The following is a 26,349-nucleotide window of genomic DNA, read 5'->3' as shown; positions in this document are numbered from 1 at the left end:
AATTCACCCTTTGGTGTTAACACGATGAACTATTAGCTGAGCATGTACAGCAAATAAAGTTGCATTTCTGAAAGTACTCTTGGGAGGAAATATTGAGCCTTTAGTAAATTCCACTAGGGCTTCTTACATTTTTAGTAATTAAACTAAAGAGTTTGAAGATGGTATTTTAGACCTATCTGGGATCAAACTTCAGGAGATTAAAAATCCAAAATGAAGCCCTAGACAGAATTATTCTCAGAATTAGAGACAAAGCTAGAGTAGATTTGACTGTGCTATAGTTTTAAAGGGCTGCTACATTTAGTGCTGTATCGTTGGAAATTACACTAGACTGGTGATGGGCAAAATGTGGTGGGTTTTTTTGCTATAAAATGACACTGATTCTTAAGGTGAGTTGTCCTCTCTGTATCTATGGGTTTTAGACATGGCAGGTGTCTCGCTGCAGTGAATCAGGTATCTAAAGACACAAGAGTGCCTTTAGAATAGGTAGTGGATATGTACTGGGGAAGTTGTCACAATTGCTTAATGCCAGCAGACATATCAGAGAAGCCAAGGAGCATGACCTTCTGTTTTGACAGTGGGACGTTACTGGGATGAACAATGTACCTTGCAGTTACAGGGTCCAAAGCAAGGGTCCTCATTTGCACTTCCTTCACCACTGCAGTTACAGGGTTTGCAGTCTGGGTAGCCAGTGTAGCCCTTGACACACCGGTCACATCTCTCCCCTCCAAAGCCAGGTTTGCAATGACAGGACCCAGGTGCCAGACCTAAGAGAAGATGAGCCACATCTCAATTGTTTTTTCTTAAAATTTTTTAAAAGTATATTTTATTTATTTCAGAGAGGAAGGGAGAGAAAGAGATAGAAACACCAATGATGAGAGAGAATCATTGATCGGCTGCCTCCTGCACACCCCACACTGGGGATGAAGTCCACAAAATGTGCCCTGACCTGGAATCGAACCATGAGCTCCTGGTTCATAGGTCGACGCTCAACCATTGAGCCATGCTGGCTGGGCCACATATCAACTTTTTAAGAAAAATATATAATTTAGCCCCTCCAGTTTTAATTATAGTAGCCTTTATAAGTCTATTTTCACACAAAAATAAAATTCATGATGTACATCCAAAAAGAGCAATAAAAAACCCCCAAAGAATATAAGGTTTAATTAGAAGCTGGCTATAATTTGCACACACAGCATTTTCTAAGTATTTTTTTTAAACATATTTAAGAATTTTTTAAAAACATAAAATCTCATAGAATCTACGAAAATTAAGGCTACAGAAAAACCACTTCAATGATCATGGATGAATTTCCATAGCTCTGACTAGATTAAGAATATGTAACTTGTGTATACCTGTTGACTCATAAGAACCTTCAGACAAACACAAAATGGAAAAGTACCTTCGGTGTAAAATTATGCTACTTAAAACAAAAATGTAACAACAACATAAGTACAATATCATATGGTACAACTGAGAAAAGACTACATGCATTCATGGGAATGGATATTTGAGGGATAAAAAATAGAGGAAAGTGAGAGCAGTTTAAATTTACAAAGCTGACGGGTGTCAGAACCACACCAATTTATCAATCAAATTCAGATGAGAGAATCTTACATAAAACAAACACCAAAGTGAACCAAACTGAATCCTAAAGTACATTAAAAGAACACTCAGTGGTGACCAAGATGATTTTATTATAACTACGTTTAATATTAATACATTTCTTTTGACTTACCATACCCATAGGTCAAATGGAAAAGAAGTGTGATAATTTCAATACAGGATGTAAAGGCATTCCAAAAAATCAACATTTACATCTCATGTTAAAGTCTTCAGACATTGAGACTATGTATAGAAGTACTCCATGTAATAACAAATATCTATCTTAAATTTTGTTGCTGGAAATACTATGAATAGATGCCTAAAGACTCCCTCCTTTGTTCAGAACACTTGACAATGCAGTATAAAATTAAAGATAGATAGATAGATAGATGGGAAGCAAGAAAGGATTGTGCTGGTATGAAATAAAGAGACCCCTTGTAGAGATTAGAAACTACAAAAAAATAACATCCCAGCCCTTACGTCAGTATCTTTCCTGGAGTTGACCGATTCTGATAAGCTAGAATGTGGAGTATGGTTTTATGAATCAAAAGACAAATTCTAGGTACTACTCAGGTTAGGAGGTCATAACAGAGAACTTCATATAAATTCAAAGCTCCTAAATGGGTAAATTAGAAAATATACACAATAGTATGCACACACAACATACACACTTATGGAACACACAAGAAAACAAAGCCCCAATGAATAGGAGCAGAAAAATCAAACTGCAGATTCAGACTGATATCAATAACAGAGTGCTACTAAGAGATTCAGAAGATAAAATATATTTATCATCTGAATAGAGATTCAGAAGATAAAATATATTTATCTTCTGAATTATAAATAATTTTTAATAATTATAAATAATTTTCTATTACTGTATTTCAATTTTTAAATTAAAAGAAATAACTATTGGTCTAGAGCCAATTATAAGTGTGCAAGCTTGAAAACATACAAATGAAATTGACAGACATTGCCACATTTATTAGAAAATCAGTGGAGAGTGTAGGAAGGGTTTTTCTCTCAGCTTGCATGGTATGACCTCAAGAGATGGCGTCTAAATTTACTAGATAATGAAAGAGAGATTTCAGCCTTGTATTTAACACTAGGGGCCCGATGCACGAAATTCATGCAAGGGGCTGGGCCCTTGCAGTCCAGCTTCATCCGGAAGGTCGTCCGGAAGGACGTCTGGTCTAATTAGCAGATATGCTTTTATTATTATAGATAATAAAGATTCCATAAAAGACATACAGAATAAAAATATATGAATAAAATATGTGGTGTGGATGACATTTCTTTGTCTTTGAAGATGAAGAGTCAATAGGCAATATTTAACAGTGAGTAAAAATACTGTTAAGAATATTAGGTAGATATTGTTTGGAAGATAAATTCTTCCAAAAGAACTTACTAAGAGAAAAGGCTCAATGTGTTAAATTTGGAAATGAGACTTGGAATGAATAGGTGGAAGAGAGCACTATTGATATTTATTCCATTCATTTACTTATTGTTAAATTTTTACCATATTATGTATGGTTTTTATAATAATCAAAAATATTTTATGCAAAGATCTTTATTAAAGCATTGGTTATAATAAATAAAAATTAGTAATAGTCTTAATATCTATATAACATTGAATGGATACATTATGAGTATATATTATTGTACTCATAATGGTGTATTGCTCAGATCCTAAAACTAAATTTCATAGAAACTTTTAATACATATCAGGGAAATCTCATTATGCAAAATTAACACAAAAATGTTAATAACAACATCTGTGCTGAATTACCACTGCATTACATACTTATTTTTCTACTTTTTATTTTTGATAACCTTTTAAACAATAATAAACATTTTAAAATCAGGGGAGAAAGTTATGATATTATTGAAAATAATGTTAGCTGTGACTATAAAAAGATAAGAGACCATAAAATGACCTTAATAATTCACTATTTGAATATTAAAATAATCATATTTTTAATCTTTTATCATTTAAAACTATATGGCTTAAATTGATAATTCTACAGTTTTTTTAAGAAAGCAGTTAAACTAAACTGTGCCAAAGAAACATTCCCAGTCTTTTAACTTGAAAATCTTTGTAGGAAAAACCTATATTGTAACCATAATCTATCTTATTCTTTCAAAGAAGAGAAGTATTAAAAATATAAAGAAATTGTTCCAGATATATTCTATGAATTTTCTACTTAACCTCTCCAGTGGCTCCTCAACCATTTACAACAAGGAGTTATTATACCACTTGATTCCTTAATGTTTGGAGTTCATCATGAACTTCAATCCTCAAAGAAAGTATTTGGGTTAAATTGGTGTTAGCCTCTTTCCCTTATAAAATCAGGACTAATACTTTTTATGAATACTTTTATGTACACATTTTGTTTTCCATCTTATCTCTCCTAATCTCTCCCCATTATAGCATATACATCCTTCAATGAATGCTGTCATTTCATGATAGAAATGAAAGAAGCTACAAAACAGTTTAATAAATGACAAGACATAAAAAGTGACCTATACCACTGATTTTTGATTAACAGAAGATGCATATGCATAAAGAAATATGTATGTACATATGTAATGCAAAACAAATTATTCAACTCTTGCTTTTAAAGCATTACAATGAAACATAAAATTAATTATTGAGATGATTAAAAAACTGCTTCTTGGAGAGAAATTCGAGAGATATAAGAATAAATTTATTACATGAATGAAATTTACTGTAAAATATTCTCCTAAAAATCATATTTGGCTTTTAGTTGTCCTTTCATCCGAACAATGACTCTGTAGGATGGCTCTCACCTCGTGGAGCATGTTTTTCATCCTTGACACAGACTTCACTTAAAGACCCAACTGGATCACAATGGCATGGCTGGCACGGTCTTGGATTATTTGGTGATACCTAACAAAAGTATTAAAATGCTTTTAATCAAGTGTAATAAAACACCAATATTTTTTAAATCAGGAAATTTTTAATGACAAATTAACTATTATAATACACAGTAATAAGTTATATAGGGAAGATAATAATATAAGAAATTATCTTTAATATGTTTATAATTTCTAAAATTCATTTCTTCTAAGTGGATAAACAAAAGTAAAGAGGAAGCACAAAAAACTCATATGTTTATTACTTAGATTTAATAATTATCAAGATTAATTATTCAACAAGCTACCAAGATTCTGCTATTTAAGTTTCATCAGATCTTATCCTTTGCTGACGTTATTAAAGAACATCCCAAGTAAAGTGTATTTTAATCCCTACACATTTCACTATGCATCTCTTTCATTTATAACCACAGTATCATGATCACAAACAAAAATATTTGCTTAATATTCTCCATATATATTCCTTAATAAAACCTTCCTAATTGTTTTATTTTTAAATTACAATATAGTTCAAAATTAGTGATATCCCCAATCTTGACGTAAGCAGACACTTTATAAGAGAAGATATAGGAATAGTCAATTAACACTTAAAATGAAAATTAAATTTGTAGTGAGATTTGCTATGAATTCACAATAGATCTGCTGTGGGACCAAGCATTGATGGGGATGGGTTAGTGATTGCTAATATCCACATGCCATATCCACTACACCCATTTCCACTGAAAGAGCTAATTTTAAAAGATAGCACCAAATATTAAGGGATGATATGGAAGACCTGGAACTTCCATACATTTTTGGTGAACATGTACAATGTTATTACTAATTTGGCAAAATGTTGGCAGTTTCTTATAAAGTAAAACATATACCTATTCTATGAAACAAGCATCTTTTTGTAGATATTTACACAGGGTAAAAAAAAGCATGAACACAAAAATACATATAAAATAGTTTTATAGTAGCTAACCTAAAACTGTAAATGACCCAAATATTCACCAACAGGAGGATGGATTAAAACTTATTGTACATTTATGCAAATGAACACTATCTAGCAATTTTAAAAAAATGATTAGTTGTGCACATAACATGAATAAATCTTAAAGTGGTATGTTCCATTGAAAGAAAGAGGACACACAAGTGTATCTACTTTGTAATTTTATTTTTATGACATTCATTAAGAGGCAAAATTAACTTGTGTTCTAAAAATAAGAATAAAAATTAGAATTTGTCTGGGGATGGGACTGACTGAAATATGGCACAATGAAACTTTCTGAAGAGATAGAAATGCTTTATATTTTATCTTCAAATATTTATGTTTCCATTATGAAATGTTTCAGTCATCTTTAGGAATTCAAAGTTATCAAAATTATTTTTCTATATAGTACACCTTTGTATGAAAAAAATAACACGCCATGAAAAAAAAGCATACTTTACCCCTTTGGCTCTGAAGAAACCATCAATACATGTCTCACAGTTTACACCAGCAGTGTTTTGAGTACAATTGATGCACACACCACCTCCAACATATTTTCCATGTATATTTAAACTCAGATTTCTTCTGGCAACATTTTCATCATAATAGCATTCGTCGGCCTTCCCATGACAATTGCATGCTGCATTAAGAAAACAATTCATAAATATTGTTTTCTAGTTTCAGAGATAATTAAATATCATTCTCTATTATATAATACTAGAGGCCCAGTGCACAAAAATTTGAGGGGGGGAGGTCCCTCAGCCAGGCCTGTGCCCTCTCGCAGTCTGGGACCCCTCGGGGGATGACCATCTGCTGGCCAAGGCCTGCTCTCCAGGGAATTGGGCCTTAACTGGCAATCAGACATCCCTCTGGCAGCCTGGCAGTTGTCAGGGGATGTCCACTTGCCAGCGGGGAGCAGACCTAAGCTGCAGTCAGACATCCTTAGCACTGCTGAGGAGGCAGGAGAGGCTCCCACCACCACCGCTGTACTGGCAGACATTAGCCTGACTTGTGGCTGAGCAGAGCTCCTCCATGTGGGAGCTCACTGACCACTAGAGGGCAGTTCCTGCATTGAGCATCTAACCCCTAGTGGTCAGTATGTGTCATAGTGACCAGTCATTCCCAGTCTTTCTGCTGTTAGGGTCAGTTTGCATATTACCCTTTTACTATATAGGATAGAGGCCTGGTGCATGTGTGGGGCCAGCTGGTTTGCCCTGAATGGTATCCCGGATCAGGGTGGGGGTCCCGCTTGGGTGCCTGGCCAGCCTGGGTGAGGGGCTGATGGCTGTTTTCAGGCTGCCCGCATCCCCTTTAGGGTGGGGGGGTCCCCACTGGGGTGCCTGGCCAGCCTGGATGAGGGGCTGAGGGCTGTTTTCAGGCTGCCCGCATCCCCTTTAGGGTGGGTGGGGGGGTCCCCACTGGGGTGCCTGACCAGCCTGGATGAGGGGCTGAGGGGGCTGTTTTCAGGCAGGCCAAGTCTGCAACTGAAGCTCCCAGTCTCTCCTTTTTTTCTTTTTTCTTTTTATTCTGGGATTTATTTACCTTCTATAATTGAAACTTTGTTGCTGCTCCAGCTCCGAGGCTGGCTGGCCTATAAGCAGGTTTCTGGAGTTTGTTTAGCTTCTATAATTGCAACATTGTTGCTTAGAGTGCAGCTCAGAGCCGAGCTATGGCAGGTGGGGAACCTTGGCTTCCTCCATTACTGGAGCAAGCAAGCCTCCTGTTCGCTTCAGCTGCCTAGCTGCTGGCCGCCATCTTTGTTGGCAGTTATTTTGCATATCACCCTGATTAGCCAATGGGAAGTGTAGCAGAGGTATGGTTAATTACCATGTTTTTCTATTATTAGATAGGATATTTTATACTATATGAGAAAAATATATGTATTATGCATATAATCAATATAAAAGTATCTAAAATTATTTGGATTTATTGGTTATATTAGTAAATTCACATTTTTTAATGGAGCTTAAAATAATTAGAATATATAAATTAAACTGAGTCATATGAAATGCCAATATTTGACTGATTTGATCTCACAAAACCAAAATTTTATATGGTTAAACATACAATTTCTTTTTTTGGCAAAAAAAAAATGTCTTGAACTGTGACATTGGATGATTAAGATCCAGGGAATCTATAATGAATAATTAGTATAATCTCTGTGTTACATCCTATGGGTAAAAACAGATGTTTAGAATATGGTTCTTTTCCTTTACTACTATTAATAACTAAAATGTAGCATTTCTCTAAATGCTATGTTTTCTTTTAAGTGTTTTATATTTATTACCACTGATTTTAATTTTCAAATAGCTTATGAGTCTGGTACTTTAGCCTCTTTGTACATATTAGTAACCTGAAGCACGGAGAAGTGAAATAACTTGTAAAAGAAAACCAAATCAATACTGACAACCCCTGGGAAACCAGGCTCCAGAGTCTGCAGAGCCAACCTCTGCTGCATTCCCTTCAAGTTCCACCCGATGAGAGAGATAGAAGTCTGCCAACCCATCAGGGCAAAAAGAGAGGTTTGCTGAGTGGCTGAGATCAAGCTATACTGCACCAGATTGGGATTTGAGTGACCTATCCAATAGTTAGCAGTCATGTGAGGTAGGGAACTTCTTAATTTCACCAAGGGTCAGTTTCCCTATAAGACATTAGTAGACTGAGTGTCCTTTCTCAGATGTTGAGATTCATAGGTGTCCTTACATTGATTTACACATACATACGTGTGTGTGTGTTTGTGTGTGTGTATGCCCACGCTCAAACTTATTTTTCCACTGGAGGGGACATTTAAATACTGCTCTAAACCATTTCATTTTACCAACAGTAAATGTCATAGCTCTTTCTCTATTAGCATATGATTCCTCTAATATTACTTCTTAAAAGGCAGTCAGGTCACAACTAATCAGGCCACTACTAATGGGCAGTTAATTGTTTCCAGATTCCGCCTTTATAAATAACGCTGTTACACACTAGGAGGACTCGGAGGTTGGAGTAGGAGCAGTGTTCTAATGTCAGGCTGCTTCACATTTGCCAGCTGAGTAACTTTGAGCAGAAAATTCAAGCCTCAGTATCATTGCAGTACTTATCTCTTATGGTTGCATTAAGATTGCACAATGCCTGAGCCACAGTCACTACTAAAGTCCATAAATGTGAGAAGAAGTAGAGTGAGCAATTGTATACTAATGGCAAGGATTATGATCATATGCCCTGTATAGCTTTATGAGTATATCTATAGGCTAGATTCCTATCTCAAGTATAAATTCTAGTCAAAGGACACACAAAATTTTAATGAGCTTGAAAAATTCTCCTCCAACAATGCTGTGTCAAATTATTCTCTATCCAATAGATATGATAGAACTCTTTTCCCATAAACCTCACCAACATTGCATATAAGCAAATATTTTAATCCAGTTTTGGACATAGTAGGCATTCAACCATTTGTTGAGTGGAAGAATGAACATTTTGAAAAGTTAGTGTATTTTCATTGGTACTTCCTTAATTATGAGTGTTATGATCTTTTTATATGGTTATAAGTCATTTTCCTGAGAAATGTCTTTTTCCATTTTTCTGATTTTTTAACAGTTTGTGATATCTATACTAATGAAAGGGTAACATGCTAATTAGACTGGGTCGACTGGACATCTTCCAGTCGTCCAGTCCTTCTTCTGGACAAAGCCACAGTAGCGGGGACCAAGGTAGAGGCGGTTAGGGACAATAAGGCCAGCAGGGCAGGGCGCTTAGGGGTGATCATGCCAGCAGGGGAGGGCAGTTAGGAGTGATCAGGCCAGCAGGGGAGGGCGGTTAGGGGTGATTAGGCAGGCAGGCAAGTGAGTGGTTAGGAGCCAGCAGTCTGGATTGTGAGAGGTATGTCCGACTGCTGGTTTAAACATCCCCTGAGGGGTCCCAGATTGGAGAGGGTGCAGGCCAGGCTGAGGGACTCCCCTTCCCCCCATGCACAAATTTTGTGCACCAGGCCTCTAGTTTTATTATAACTAGGCAAGATCTCATAATATAGCAAAGATATTATCTCCTTGTTGTGTTTGTTGCCAACGCTTTCCTAGGCTGCTGACTTTTGATTTAGAATATAGCATTTTTGTTATATTGATGGAGAGTTTTCAAAGTTTATTCTAGAAAACTTGTAGTAATAAATATACATCAGTAGGCATTAAAAAGTTTTATATCTTTAGGATAATGCACAATTCTTTAAAAATCTTGTAAAAATATATTGCAAGAAACAGCCAAGATTTCTGCTATCAATATAAGTAGAGGGAAATAGTAATGCAAATTTATTCTCATACTATCTGGAATTAGTGCTGCTGAGAGTGTTTACCAATATAACCATGAACTAATGTGTAACACACAAGACTGGAGCAGCGCTCATTTTCACAGTTCATGCAGAGAGGGCCCCTTCCTACAGCCCTGGTTGCTGTTTAAAGGCAGTGCCTGCACAGCGCAGAGGACATGGATAGCACCTACTTGCAAAGAGCCATTTTTGTTCTGCCATCAGCAGTTTGCTATTTCACAGAATGCCCAAGACCAAAACTGAAACGGCCCTTTAGTACAGGCTCAGCAATATAATAAATATTCTCTGCTCTTTAGAGACATATCATGCCTTAAATAAACTAGACTGATGAAAGTCTAAACTGAATTCAAATGAATTAAAAGGTGATTAATCTTCTTATAGAAGGATTTGTCATGTCATGTAAGGGTTTTTCTAAATATTAAGGTGACTAGAACACAATGCAACTTGGAAAAGAACATTTTCATATAAGCTTTTAGGGATGCATACATTGCCCAAAGCTTGATTTATGTAAGGTTTTATGGTTAAGACCCCTATCTTTAATTTAGGTTTTAAAAAAATACATTTATTTTTCTATTTGGAAATACAACTTCTCATTTGTCCCATAAAGGAAGATAAAACTGTTTTATAATTGCACTATTTTAAAAAATGTGTCTAGTAGCAAGTGGAAAACTCCTTTCACCTTGCTTTGCCCATCCCTGTTGCTAACAAGTTTGACCTAACCTTTTTGTTTCCTTGTCTAAACATATACACACAGTAGAGAGTGGTAAAGGGTTTCTAGATGGAACCACAGGGATGACCGATTGTTATGACACACTGTGGCTGCTAACCGGCCCAAACCGGGCCCCAACTGGCACCCCCCAACTGCCTATGGCCCCTCACCCCTGACCAGCCCTCCTCCCGATTGGGCCCTCCCATCCCAATCAGGGATGGGGCTGGCCATCCAACTGCCCATGGACCTTCCCCTCTGCCAGCCAGCCCTCACTAACCTCCCCCCCATAGGCCTCGATCACCAGCCAGCCTGAGGGACCCTACCCATGCATGAATTCGTGCACCGGGCCTCTAGTGTAATTATAACTGTGTGAAAGGATATCAGAGATACCAGGGAGAATCACAGATCAAAAAGCAAAAAAAGTGAGTGCAGAAAAATGAAGGGACTACAGACATGCATGGATAGCATATACAGAATCTTAAACTAAAAAAAAAAAAAAAAAAAAAAAAGTATTTTACGGTTGGGATTATGTTGTGATTAAAGTTTGCTATGATTCAATGGTTTTAAAGACTTACCATGGCTAATGACAATAGGCATATACTATGCTTTCATCTATCCTATCTAATAATAGAGAAACATGGTAATTAACCATAACTTCGCTACCCTTCCCATTGGCTAATCGGCGAGATATGCAAATTAACTGCCAACCAAGATGGCGGCGGGCAGCCAGGCAGCTGAAGTGAACAGGAGGCTTGCTTGCTCCAGTGACGGGGGAAGCCAAGGTTCCCCACCTGCCGCAGCCCAGCTCTGAGCTCCAGATGCAACAATGTTGCAATATAGAAGCTAAACAAACCCAGAAACCTGCTTTCAGCTGCCAGCGGGCTCAGAGCTGGACCGGCTCTCAGCTCCAGTGACAGCTATAGAAGGTAAATAAATCCCAGAATAAAAAAAAAAAAGAGAGAGAAAAAAAGAGGCTGGGCCCTCAGCCCCTCACCCAGACTGGCCAGGCACCCCAGTGAGGACCCCCACCTTGAAGGGGGTGTGACCAGCTGCAAACAGCCATCATCCCCTCATCAAGGCTGGCCAGGCACCCAAGCAGGAACCCCACCCTGATCCGGATCACCCTTCAGGGCAAACCAGCCAGCCCCCAATTGTGCACCAGGCCTCTATCCTATATAGTAAAAGAGTAATATGAAAACTGACCCTAACAGCAGAAAGACTGGGAATGACTGGTCACTATGACACATACTGACCACCAGGGGGCAGACGTTCAATGCAGGAGCTGCCCTCTGGTGGTCAGTGTGCTCTCACAGCAGGGAGCTCTACTCAGCCACAAGCCAGGCTGATGGCTGCCAATACAGTGGTGGTGGTGGGAGCCTCTCCTGCCTCCTCAGCAGTGCTAAGGATGTCCGACTGCAGCTTAGGTCTGCTCCCTGCTGGCAAGTGGGCATCCCTGAGAGTTGCCGGGCTACCAGAGGGATGTCTGATTGCCAGCTTAGGCCCAATACCCCAGGGAGCAGGCCTAAGCCAGCAAGTGGTCACCCTTGAGGGGTCCCAGACTGCGAGAGGGCACAGGCCGGGCTGAGGGCCCCCCCTCCCCTGAGTGCACAAATTTTTGTGCACCGGGCCTCTAATTTATTATAATCCTCACACAGTGATAAATCCATCAGTGTTTGGTAAATATTACCAATAAAACAAAACAACAAAAAACACTACAAAAAGCTGAGTAACCAAAATAGCAGGGTAGAATAGATTACCAGTTATTGCCTTGGATAAAACATAGAAACTGGAAACAGTGCTTCCCTAAAATCGCCACATGCTTATATGACCTATGTCCCAGACAAGGAAGAGTTACACATGCTGTTGCCTTCACGGGAACATACCTTCACATTCGCTTTTAGTCAGAAAAGTCCCGGCGCGCCAAGGCTTCTGATGGAATCCCGGACAGCACTGGTCACAACTGTCACCACACGTGTTGTGCTCGCATTCACAGCGGGATTTCTAGTCAAAAAGGGGGAAAACATGCTTTCAGCTGCTTTTGGAACCATAAATGAAAGGTGTTCCCTGCAAAGTAGAATGAAGAGAAGAGAGAACGTCCAGACTATGGACCAAAATATAACAGTCCTGTCGGTCTGGGAAGGAAGAGCTGCTCGTCTTGGAAGCAGGTATTTGATGGGCACCAGATTCCAGAGGTCCAGGCTAGTTCTGGGATCACTGGGCTTCAGCTTGGAAGAGAGAGAAGAGAGCTGAGGTCCAACTGGGAGCAATCTTGGGCCAAAGACTAAGATCCCTTCTTTTTTGTATTTAAGGTTTCCCTCAGAGTATTGTTAACATTTGGGAGTGTGGACACAGGGAGCGAGTTGCTCCCTAGGCACTAAAAGGCATAATTATAATAGAAATCAAATGTCCCAGCATGCACCTGCAAGCGAGCGCAGCGCGCGTGCACACACACACACACACACACATGCACACAGTCCTGTCTATGTGCTCTGAGTGGAGTCTCTTTTTTAAAAAAGTACTGAATTGCCCGAGACCAGTGGTCAGCAAACCGCGGCTCGCGATCCACATGCGGCTCTTTGGCCCCTTGAGTGTGGCTCTTCCACAAAATACCACATGTGGGCGCGCACATGCAGTGTGATTGAAACTTCGTGGCCCATGCGCAGAAGTCGGTTTTCGGCCTGGGCGAGTCTAGTTTGAAGAAGTGGCGTTAGAAGAAGTGGGGGGTACCTTCGCTGAGTTCGACCCCTCAGATTGAGGACGTTTTTAGCAAAGGCCAGCTTAGAAGTACCCTAATTAAGTTAATAACAATGTACCTACCTATATAGTTTAAGTTTAAAAAATTTGGCTCTCAAAAGAAATTTCAATCGTTGTACTGTTGATATTTGGTTCTGTTGACTAATGAATTTGCCAACCAGTGCCCTAGCTTGTTTGGCTCGGTGAATAGAGCGTCAGTCTGCGGATTGAAGGGTCCTGGGTTTGATTCTGGCCAAGGGCACATGCCCAGGTTGTGGGCTCGATACCCAGTAGGAGGCATGCAGGAGGCAGCCAATCAATGATTCTCATCATTGATGTTTCTATCTCTCTCTCCCTCTTGCTTCCTCTTTGAAATCAATAAAAATATATTTTAAAAATTACTGAATTTATTGGGGTGACGGACTTCAGGTGTACAATTCTACAATCATCTGTATGTTATATTGTGTGTTCACCACCCCAAGTCAAGTCTCCTTCCATCACCATTTATCCCCTCCTTTACCATCTTCTACCTCCCCCACCCCCTTTTCCTCTGGTAATCATCATACTGTTACCTGTCTATGAGGTTGTTTTCTTTGCTTAATCTCTTCACCTTTTTCACTCAGCATTCCAACCCCTATCTCCTATGACAGCTGTCTGTCTGTTCTCTGTATCTATGAGTCTATTTCTATTTTGTTTGGTAGTTTTTGGAGTACAGTCTTCATTCGTGGCATGGAACTGACCCTCCAAGGCTGCCTTGTGGGCTCCCAAAGCTTGGGAAACACTGCTCATCGTGACATCTAATAGACACACACCCTTCTAAAAGCAGCACCTCTAACGTGCCCAAATAAATGTACCAGGGCATTTGAACCTCCCCTCAGAGGTAACATTATGATGCATTAGTCAGAAAAGTGGCTTCTCGAGAAATGCCATTTGTATTACAATTTTGGTAGGAGAAAAAAATCTATGCATAGGTAGCTATGTTCACCAATCTTACTATTCAATATATTTCTTCCATATACTATACAACAAATGACTTTGTATTTCGCCAGTTTGGTTATGACTGAGAAGAAAGATGCTCATTCATCTTCCTTTTAGTTTGTATTCACTTAATATATTGTCATTAATTAAAAATTTGACCCAAAAGCATGGCAGCATTTTCTGGCCTAGCAATTTCATTCTCTCCTTATTCCCCCTGCCCCACCCCAGTCCCCTGTTCCATGCCTTTTATATTCACTTCCATGGACATTTTTCATTTGTTTGCATTAACTTTTTTGATGAAAATTTTTGAAAGAAATGGTCCGGTTGATTGATGGCAGGCATTCTCCAAAGCTAAATCATATTGTAGGCTGTCATAGCTAAAGAGGTTTCAAAATAGAAAGACCTGTTTGGAGCCCCCCCTTTTTTTGGAGGGGAGAAAAACTAATCTGGTTTCTGATACAGTGATGGCTGATTTCAAAGTCTATCCTAACCACCAGCTCTATTTCCCTCTGGCACAGCTTCCTGTTACACTGTCTAAGCCGAGACCTGACACCCGCTCACAGGGTCCCTCTCAGCAAAGCCTCTTGCGAAACATTCACAGTTCAGAGCTTCATTTTGCCTAAGCGTCCTATAAATATACATACATTTGTCACTGGATCAAGTGGACAAGCCCTGGCGTGACCGAAGCAGATGCACATCCCTCCAACCGAGATATCCTTGACCGAGTAGTAATACTGCAAAAAGCAATCAGAGAGAAATCCTGTAAAGAAGACTGCAAGGTGAAAGTAACAGAAGGGAACCTGCAATTAAAAACTTTACTTTTTTCCTTTATTCTTAGTTTGAAGCACACTGTGTTTCTCCGGACAACTGAGGGCTAACAATAGCCCAGAGAGAGAACGCCTCTAATTTATGTTGGGTGGGCATTTTAGAAATGTCTTTTCCGCGGGCAGTACAAAGTCCATGCTGAAGCATCTGTTGTTGAGGGCAAGTTGTTATAATTCTTCATTAAAATTGTTTTAGTTTCTTGCAAGAAAACCTCTTTTATTGTCATTAGAGAAGCCTCAGTATCCATGGACCATATGTAGACTGTTTTATTTGATGAATTTGAAAAGAATCAGCATATTTAGGGGAATGTACTCATAACAATGCATTTCTTAAACAGAGGAAATGAAATGGGACTAACTGCAGGATTGACCTAACATAATGTGAGGAGTAAACTAGATGGGCAGAACACTCGCCTCTGTTCATTATGATGTTAACGGGCCCATGCAATTATTCCCCTATCTAAAGTTAAGATAGGGCTATGTTCCTAAATCTACCCAGCTTTTCAAAGACTATTTATAATTATAGAACTGAATTATGTTTTAAATTTTAATTAATATGTATGAAATATTTTATAATCGAGAGTACTTCACATTATCATATGCAATCCAAATAACCATCAGAGTGGTGATGGTTCTATTATTCTAATCATTCACATTAAAAAAAAAAAAGATTTAGAGAAAATAAGTAGGTAAACAAAAAACTGAATTCCCTGACGAAAAAGTTCCCTCTCCATCTACTTTTTTCTTTTTCTTTGTTTGTTTTTGTTGTTTATACATAGTGTCTTTTATAATATTTTTGTTGCATCATCTCAATTGATATACCTGAACTTCGAATTTATGAAATTTGCTAGGAAATTTAGGTTAAAAGTCTGCTTTTCACTAACCTCATCACATAATAATATAGATACAAATAGGGATATTTGCTTGTAGAGCTGATACAGTAGTTTTTGTAGATGCTTTTAAATTGGGAAATCTGTTTTAAATATAAATGTATAATGTTTCACTTTTGAGTCATTGAAAGGAGCTAAAATTCAATATCCCTTTTTATATATTTAAATTTACATGTAGTGTTTACTTAATTTTACTTTCAAAAAACATATAAATGTTGAATTTCACTGCTCTATTTTAAAGGCTCATATCCAATGAATTCTAAATAATAGATGGGCACCCCAATCTCTACTTTGCCTTCTCAAAAGATGATAAAAGAAACACATTTATTGCCATTGATTTTTCCCCCTCTGATAGATATACTGTCAAGAAAGATTAAATTTCCCTTCAAAATTATTTAGCCTTTCTCGGTACATATTTTTAAGTCATACTGAAATTAAAATTAAAAGGGATTTTTTAAAACAAGAATCTAACATCACCATAAAATAATCATTACTTCTGTATAAGATAATTTACACTAGGCTTATGTATAATACATGGTAAAATTATTTTAGGTTTAGAAAATACCTAAACCTAACACAAGAAACATGTGTTGTATGAGGATAACAAAACTTTAAAAGTTATTTTATGATGGAGAGATTTGTGAAGGGTAAATTAAGTAATGAGAAGAGAAAATTTATGAGGGGTATTCATGAACCAATATTCAATATTCAGTAATGGTTCAACAATTGTTGGCAATAGTCTGACCTTAGGAAGATCATTTTAGAACTAAGAGTTTTGTCCCACAATTTTAGTTTCTTCTACAATGCTCCATTTACCTTTGCTTCTGGTCACACAGTAGGTATTCTCTTAGCATGGATTTGTAGCTGAATTGCCCCTCTTGGTAATAATGTCTTGGTTATGTAACAGCGTGTAGGGGAGGTGACATAATCCAGTGCAGGTGGCGGGGGATAGATAGGAGGAAGCACAGTTATGGCTCCTAGCAACCTCCACTGATCATTTATGTCATAGTCACATAAATCCCAGTTTAACACTGGAAAACAGCAATTTTATTAGCTCCTGTTTTCAAAGATCTGTTGAAAGACTGCTTTAAGCATTTTTTTTCTGATATCCTATCAGGAAGGAAAATAGAACAATATATAAAATCAGTTTTTCCCTACAGTTGTGCTTTTTAAAACTATGGCTTTTGATTTATTAATAAAGCATAAAACTAAATTATTTAATTGGACAAAATGGTGCACAGACCAGCAGCATTGACATTACTGGGAACTTGATAGAAATGCAGTTTCTCAACTCAGCCCTAGACCCCCTAAATTTTCACAATATCAACAGCTCCTTCTGTGCATGTTAAGGTTTATGATTTATTGCAGTGTGTGTGTGTGTGTGTGTGTGTGTGTGTGTGTGTGGTGTGTGTGTATTAGTCATGTTATAAAATGTATTTCTTAGTGTTGATTGCAGCCAAAAATGTTTCAATTTCCTACAGTAACTCCCCAAAGCCAATTATAACAGTGCTGATCACCCAAAGTGACAAAACTTAGTTCTTAAAAATCAGAATATGAATTAGGCATTATGATCTTCATTTTGCAAAACAGGGGATCAAAGTTTAAAAATGTTAAAAACTTTGATAAATGTTACACATCTAACAAGTAGCTAAACTTCGATTTGAACAAAAGGCCTACCAAATTTTAAAGTCTTTGATAACCACTGCTACAAATCATGGAAAGATATATTTTAAAATTATTTAACAGAAGATTAAAAAGAAGGGTGCAATATCATTCACAGCCTACAATATGGTCCATCATAACTTACCCTTCGTGTGACAATGGGGTCAATTTCCCTTGGGTCCTTGTGAGCAAACATCATCAAATCGGCATTCAAGGTGCGGATCCTCTGAAACCGCAGGCGAATATAGCGGGCAGAGGTGAATTCTAGCAGTTCAGGAGAAGGGTCATCTGCACTTGGTCTCCCGTTGATCAGAGAGATGTGAATCTACACAATGTGGAAAAAAATTTAACAATTAAGCTCCCCAAATACTAAATATCTGGTTTTGTTTTGTTTTTCTTTTGGAAAATCAAGATAAGCTCTCTACTCCTAATTAATTAGGCAAATGCAGCTTCATGTTTACTGAAATAAAGTAACTGGGGGATTTTATGGACTTTTTAACACATGTATATGCAATATATTTGTTTATATTTTAGGTGTTCTCTATATATTGCAATTACCCATAATCCTCTATTCCAAGGCATTGCATCTACTTGGTCTTCTTAGGGGTTCCGTAAGTTTTTAAATCACTAATTTTTATCTGAAAATTATTGTGTACTGAAATTATTTAAGAGTCTGGTACACAATGAAAAACCAAAAAAACTTGGTTTAAATAAAACAACTACAAAATAGACAAAAACAGAAACTCATCAAGTACTTAAAATCATTCTAAATTTGAAAGTATCTATTTAAAAAGCCTTAGCATATAGAGAGCAAGGAAATGACACAATGCAAGGAAAACTAGACAAATCTACAATCATAGTAAGAGATTTCAATCAGTTGTTCATTTGTTGTTGGTTTTTTAGTAACTAGATCAATAAAATCAGAGGTATAACTCAGTCTATGAAAGTGCATGAAAACCTGATTGGAATGGTAGATTTGTTAGGAAAATAATTCAGCACAATTGACACTAAAACAAATAAAATCTAATAAAATCAAAATAGAGAAATTGCGAAGAAACTATCCTTCAAAGGTGCATGAATCCCACATGCTCTCACACGCATTTCACAAGAGCAGAACATTTTAATGAGAAATAAACCAGTTCGGTAAGATAAAAAGAAGTCCTATTACAGATAAAGGAATTCTTTGCCCTCATACCTAAAGAACTCCTATAAACCAACAAGAAAAAGACCAACAATGTAACATAAAAAGCAGAGAAAAGATACAAGGAAACTATTCAAGGAAATTAAAAATGGCCGTTAAACTTTTGATAAGATAGTGAACCTCACCCATTATTTAAAAGAGAACTATTCATTAAAACCACAATAATAAACTTTTTCCATTTTTTCAGATGGTCAAAACCCCAAAATATTGATAATACTCCCTGATGGCAAGACTGAAGAGGTATAAGCATTTTCATACACTTACAAGTGTGAGTGCAAAATGACATAAATCCTTATGAAAGTGAGTTTATCAATAATTATCAAAATAACAAATGTAGCTCAGCCATCGAAGCTCAGTGGTTGAGTGTAGACCTATGAACCAGGAGGTCATTGTTCGATTCCCGTTCAGGACATATGCCTGGGTTGCCGGCTTGATCCCCAGTGTGGGGCCCGCAGGACGCAGCCAATCAATGATTCTCTCTGATCACTGATGTTCGTTCTCTCTCTCTCTCTCTCTCTCTCTCTCTCTCTCTCTCTCTCTCTCCCCTCCTCTCTGAAATCAATAAAAATATATTTTTTAAAAAATTACAAATGCATACAATTTTTAACCTAATATCCATCAGTGGGCAACTGGTTAAATAAATAATATATCTACCTACTGAATTATTGCACCATAAAAAAGAATGAGGCAACTCAATATACTAATAGGAAAAAGTACTTTCACTTTTTGTACTTTGTAAACGCATTATTACCTATGCAATAAATTACATCAAATCAAACTTTTTAAATAAAATTAATTGAGTGGTAGGTTTTGGACTGAATCACCCCCTACCCCCTACCCCACCCCCAAGCAGGTGCATGCATGCACAGGAGGCTGAAGAGACAGAAATGCAGGAAGAAAGGAGTCTTGTGCTGGGCCGGATGCTGTCCAGGAACACGGCAGTCCATGCATGTACTGGGAAATTGTGACTTGAGGTCATCACTGGAATTTTCACCCACCTTTGCAAGATCATATATCATGTGTGTTAATTACATTTTTTGACAGGAGAGGCAATGGTATATGTTTCCATTCTGAACATCCTACATTTAGATAATCTCCGAGAGCATTTACAAACTGACTGCCAATAAACTACTGAGTCACTAGAGAAATAAATACAGCAAACTCTGAGATGAGAAACTAATTCTGATGTCACAAAGCATAAGCTCAAAATGCCTCATGATAAAAATATGAAATGTCCCAGCTAATTGAGTCTACCTTGGATACATAGTAAAGAATAAATTCATTTACTACATTTGAAGATGATAGAATTCAAGATCTGCTAAATATACTGAATCTGAAAATACTGGATACTTTCTCTCTAACGTAAAAAAAAAAATCTAAAAGAGTAAAGTGGATCTTGTATATTCCACATTTCTGGCATCCAGTGGGTAAACCAGAAATGTGTTTAAGTAGTCTCTATTACTTAAGAAGGTATCAATTAAATGTTAAAAGGATGAATAAAAAGATACATGAAGCAATTAAATTAGTTCCCCTTAGAGATTAATTTTGGCATCTGAAAAATCACCAGGGCCCTTGAATTCATGCTTAATTTCTGTCTCATCAAGCTCTCCCTTGAGTGCTCCTAAAAATGCTGTTTGAAAGAAAGGAGGAAATCACTGCATGTCTAGGATTAAAGTTTCTGAAAATTATTAAGGTTTATTTGGTGTTTATCCTATGGTGAACCATTATTTGTGGTGGTACATAAAATCAGTAAGTTCCTCTTTGAAACTCACGGGAAATTTAAAATGAATGGTGTACATGTTCTCATTTAGGTTAATAAACCATATGATAGCCACATAAAGGACTCAGCAAAAGAACACTTCTCACAGCTTTGGTATTTTCATCAAGCTATTCTGCCAAGAGAGCTTGTGAGTGTAGTTAGTCCCAAGCTGTTTTTGGATTATAAAACCAGCCAGCTGTTTGGCCATGTTGTGAGCAGTTTCATTCCATCATTTTTTTTTCTTTTCTTTTTTCACTCCCCTTCAAAATAAATCATAATATTGGCTAGGATATTTCCACTGACACAATGCTGTGTAATTCTGAGTCCTCTGGATAGCTTAGCATACTTCCTGGTTTCCTGTGGGGTGACAACTGGAGGGTGTCTATCTTCAAAAAGATGAAAAGTGTCAGTCCTCAAGACTACCACTGCCTTGCTGTGAGGCTGTGGGAAGTCCGTGGCAGTCTAGAATCTTCTGAAATGAGTTCTATTACAGACATGTTGGTGGGTGTATGTTCATGCTGTCAAAGGAATTCATTCCAACTGAAAATATCAGCCTGATTAACAAACAGTCTTGTAGAGTTTTAAATTACACTCTTCTTTGAAATGAGTTTTGCAGAAAAATAAAGAGGAAAAATACCTAATGAGTTTATGACCAAATGACCAAATGAATATTGCACTCTATTCACCCAAATAATCCTGTTTTTATTAGTATAAGCATACTATATAAATCATGTTACAACTGCAGATGGAGAAACATTTGTGACTCTATCGCATTTTTTACTATATAATTTATTCTATAATTAGAATACAATTTAAAAATGGTTTACGCAGCAAATAATCAGATTTCTATTATGAATAATTGTCCCTTATGATGTTTTTGTAATTATATTAATATAACAGTTTTAGATTTCTAAAATAGCTATACTCCTAATAATTTTTTAGTGGGTGCATAGATGGGAAAATGTAGGCTGCTTAGAAATCATTAATAAGTATTAGAAATTTTGAACTGAGTAGTGGAAGTAGATGGAGTTGACAATGTATGTGTAGTGTGCTCCCTTAGAGCATTTTAAAATCCCATTTGAATTTTTAATCTCTAAATTTGCCAATTAAAAATGGAGAACGACTTATGAGTAAGATGTCTCCAGGAGATAAAACAATAAAATCCACATATGTAGGTGCAGCCAAACAATATATAGGTGTATATGTCAACGAGTGATTAAGACTTGTGGGAATCTCTTAAATACAATCATGGTTAATATGATATTATTTCAGAGACAGAGAGTAACATTGAAAAATGAGCAAAATAACTTTGATTTTACTCTGTGTGAAAAGGGAAAAAATCAAATATTTGGAGAAAGGGGGTAAGCTATATGAATCTTAAGAAAAGGGGACAACACAACAATTTGTCATTGTGTTTCTAGCACAGCGCAAAGGCTCTGGCACTGGCTATATATCACCAACAAAAACCCTCAAATTATGACTATTTAGTCTTCACCATACCTGATCTACTAGCAGCATTTGAAACAACTGAACACTCCATCCACTTCCAGGACTCCACACTGACTTTGTTTTCCTCTGGCTATCTCCTTCACTACTTAACACCCTTTCTCCTCTCTAACTCTAATATTGGAGTGCCATGTTGTTCAGTCTTTGTTCTCTTCTGTTCTATTTACACTTACTCAGCTAGTGATATCATCAGCGCTCACAGCTTTAAATACCATCTATACTTACATCTCCCACATCTATGTCTCCAGGCCCGATCTCTCCCCTGAAGGTCAGAAGGCAGAAACCAACTGCCTTCTCGCCTACATTTATTTGCCTATCTAATAGGTATTTCAAATGTAGATCTCAAATTGAGTTCCCACTTTTCATCCCGACAGTCTTCCCAATTTCACTAAATAATTTCATTCTTTCAGCTACTCAACAACTTTAAGTCATCTCAACTGTTTTTTTTCTTTATTCCTATATCCGAAATGTCTGAAAATCTTATTGGCTTTACCTTCAAAATATATCCAGCATCTAAACACTTCTCTAAAACCATCTTAGCCCAAGCTTTCATCATCCTCTGCCTGGGTCCTACAATAGGATCAGAACAGGTCTTTGCTACCACACCTAACTCCCTATGGTCTACTAGTAACATAGTAGATTAAAAAAAAATTTTTTTTTTACTAAATGTTTCCATCAATTTAGTCTCAGTATTCCTTAAAATAAAAATCACAAGTTTAATATTAATTATTTAAAATAATGGACACCAAAAAAGCCAACTTTCACTCATGCTGCAAGTTGGTCTATGTTCTTTTACTTCTGCTTGCCAGATGATCTTTAGTAATTTCTGCAAAGAGATTCCTTGTCAATAGATTATATGGAAAAGTCTTAAAAGATGGCCAGCAGCTTTATGAAAATAGTGTGAACCATAGCAAAAGAGGTCCACTCCAACTCAAGTGTGTGTTACATGCCGTTGGGTTGGCTCTGACTCCTGGTGGCCCTATGAATAAGTGAGGTCCACAATGTAGACCCAGGCCTATGGCTGCTTTTACAGACTCGATTCATCTCATATGTTGTCTTTCTCTTTTCCTGCTGCCTTCAATTGACCCCAGAATTCCTGTCTTTTCCAAAGAACCCTGCCTTCTCATGATGTGCCCAAGTAGGACAACTTTAGTTTTGTCATTTTTGCCTCTAGCAAAGTTTCAGGTTCAATTTTCTTGAGGACATACTTGTTCATCTTCCTGGTAATCCAGGGTATCCACAGAGCTCCAACATCATATTTCAGAAGAATCTTTTTTTCCCTTCTTCAATGTCCAAATTTTGCATCTGTACATAGGAATTGGGAATACAAGAGTGTGGATGATCTCTGAAGACAAATTTTTGCTCTTGGTGATCTTTCCTAGTTCTTTCACTGCTGGCCTTCTGAGTATCTGTCACCTCTTTATGTCTTGGCTGCAGCATTCATTTAAATTGATGACCAAATCCAGTTAAGCAAAATCTTTAACAATTTTGATATCTTCATGGCCTATATTAAAGTTGCATATTTCTTCTGCAGTCATGTTTTTTGTTTTCTTGATGTCCAAATGCTGTCCTGCTTTGGCACTTTTCTCTTTCCACATTTCAAATCTTTGCTACTTTCTTCCAACATGAGCCCCATGCCATCATCACACTCACTATTAGCTAACTGCACAAAGTCAGCATTTTTTTTTAACGAAAGCAAAAGCTTTTAGTCTCCTCTCATCATTTGGTGCCTCAACAATCAACTTGAAAATTCTCTTGAGGTCAGTATCTATTTCACAGAGTGCTCTAAATATTATAAAATATAACTCCAATCATGTCATTCTCTTCCTCAAAACCTTCCAATGATTTTCTATTTCACTATCAATAAGAGCCAAACATTTCACAATGAACTATGAGATCCTATATTATCTGCAACATACTGTGCCCTATCCCCTAACATTACCAAAGGAGAAAACAACTTTTAAAGCTCTTTCCTTTACTCACACTGCTCCAGCCAGAGTGCCATCTTTGTTAGAGCATGCCAGGTAAGCTTTTACCTCAGAACTTTTGAACTTGGGTTCCCTCGACCAGAATGTTACCCTCCCAGATTTGCAATGCTCACTTTATCATCTATTTCAAACTATTTAGCATATTCAACTAGCTTTCTACTTTAAAAAGCTATTTCATAGAGTTAATCAGATTTTTTTCTGTAATTATATGAGTAAATCTTTGAGTATGTTATTTCCACAAAATGAAATTAAAGTCAGTAATCCTTCATATCATTTTCCATCCAAGAATTTTGAGTTAAGTTTATTTAAAGAAAATTAGGAAATTAACAGCTTGGATCCATGATTTTCTTATATCCAAGTCTACTATGCATGTTAATATTAGTTAAACATTAGTTAACTTTATTCTCTATTACACCAAGTTCCATTCTGACAGGCTATTTTCAGCTGAGCAGAACACATAAATGTGTTCTCTCAGTTATAAGACATTTTATTTGAACTTAAGAACTACTCAGATTAATTTTGTTAACCAGACCAAAGTGAACCTTACCTATTGGTTAGCTTGTTCTTTGTGCAAATCATATTCTGGCTATTTCATTGTCCAATCTATATATTTGATGTACTACTATTTGCACGAGTTCATAAAAAAACAATAAACTTATTAAAATTATAGAGTAAATTTTTTAAACTCGATGGAAACACAATAACTACCAATAAGGCTAATTAACAGAGAACCTTGCTTCTAGAAGAAAAAGTTTTTTCCAAATGTTATTATCTTTATGAAGTGTCATTAGTTTTATTATATGTAACAGAATAGTTATTGAAAAATAGCCTTCCTTACCTCATCAGAAAAGTTTCACTGCAATTTTTAAAACTTTTTCAAATCAATGGAATATTTTAAAAGTCTTACAAATATAAAAATACATGCATATCTAAATATTAATGCATGAGTAACAAAAATACATTAAATAATAAAAGTTATGTCATTTAAAATACAGGTTAAATATTTAAACATTTCAGACTAGATATTTCCCTAACCAATAAATTTTACAGCCATCATGAGGAAATCAGGTATTACAGAATCAATATTTTCCAGTCCATTATTTTCAGTGATATTAGGCATAGTTTATTAAAGTTCTCTTTGTACTTTCCTACACCTTCTATTTTATTTTCTCCAAACTAACAGCTGTCATTTTTATGATTATTTTTATTAATTCAAATACTGCTCCTTTGTACATCCAGAAAATGAAGTATTCTGAAGGCTCAAAACACATGCATACAAAGCTTTATCTCTGGTCTGCCTCTTCATACTTTAATATTTTTTATTCATTAATTTATCAATCAGTCACCCATTCAATCAAAAATGTTTATTGGATGCCTAGTATATTCCAAGTTACTGAATCATTTTCACTTCCATTTTTTAAAAATATATTTTTATTGATTTCAGAGAGAAAGGGAGAGGGAGAGAGAGAAAGAGAGAAATATCAATGATGAGAGAGAATCATTGATTGGCTGCCTCCTGCACGCCCCCAACCAGGGCATGTGCGCTTGACTGGAATCGAACCTGGGACCCTTTGGTCCGCAGTCCAACACTCTATCCACTGAGCCAAACCAGTCAGGCTCACTTCCTCTTTTTGTGTCATGGTTTATCTCACCTCTGAGCCCCTTTGTCAAGAACCTTTTCTGTGTCTGCACTGCTTGCACTTGCACAGATATACTTTACACAGAGTTTAGTCCTCAGCTGAGATGTCAATTCCTTCCTTCCATGAATATGTCCATGTTCTGTCCAGAAGTTCTTCCTATGAATTCTCTGAGCTTCTCTATTATCACAGCCTGTTTACTTGCATGTGTCTGCTACTAGACTATAAGTTCAATGAGAATAGAAACTTTGCCTTATTTATAATATATTTTAGTGCTCAATAAAGTGAATAGTACATGGTAAATTCTCAATAATTACTATCAGTGTCCAAATACTATAGGCTGTGATAGATCTTCTGGCAAATTAACTCTTTTCCCCAATCAATATTCCCAATTTTTACATATCATTCAAAAATTAACTTTGTATATTTGTAAATATATTTTACCTATATTTCCAATTCCATTGATTGGATGCACATAATAATTTTGGCATGAATTTTATTTACCACTAGAGGCCCAGTGCACGAAATTCATGCATGGGTACGGTCCCTAGGCCTGGCCGGCGATCAGGGCCGATCAGGTTCCCCACCTCCTCACCTCCCCACCTCCCCACCTCCCCGCCTCCCCGGCTCCTCCCTCCCTTTCTCCCTCAGCGCCCCACCGCAGTCGCTGGTCACCTGCCATGTTCCAT

The 26,349-nt window shown here is 37.0% G+C and overlaps 1 protein-coding gene across 2 annotated transcripts in view; it reads right to left on the bottom strand.

Moving 5' to 3' along the window:
- The window catches only part of LAMA2 (laminin subunit alpha 2), a 484,581-nt gene that overhangs the window by 281,891 nt on the left and 176,341 nt on the right, over positions 1-26,349 (bottom strand). For both annotated transcript variants that reach the window (XM_059700294.1, XM_059700292.1), the window contains exons 5-10: positions 17,715-17,894; positions 14,838-14,927; positions 12,366-12,483; positions 5,932-6,110; positions 4,414-4,513; positions 604-764 (exon numbers count right to left, since the gene is read on the bottom strand). In XM_059700294.1, coding sequence (XP_059556277.1) covers positions 604-764; positions 4,414-4,513; positions 5,932-6,110; positions 12,366-12,483; positions 14,838-14,927; positions 17,715-17,894 — 828 coding nt within the window. The remainder of the gene's footprint in view (positions 1-603; positions 765-4,413; positions 4,514-5,931; positions 6,111-12,365; positions 12,484-14,837; positions 14,928-17,714; positions 17,895-26,349) is intronic.

This window comes from Myotis daubentonii, chromosome 6 (genome assembly GCF_963259705.1).
Source record: "Myotis daubentonii chromosome 6, mMyoDau2.1, whole genome shotgun sequence".
Lineage (NCBI taxonomy): Eukaryota > Metazoa > Chordata > Mammalia > Chiroptera > Vespertilionidae > Myotis > Myotis daubentonii.
Note: the sequence above shows the minus strand (reverse complement) of the source record. Positions and strands in the feature narration are given on the sequence as shown.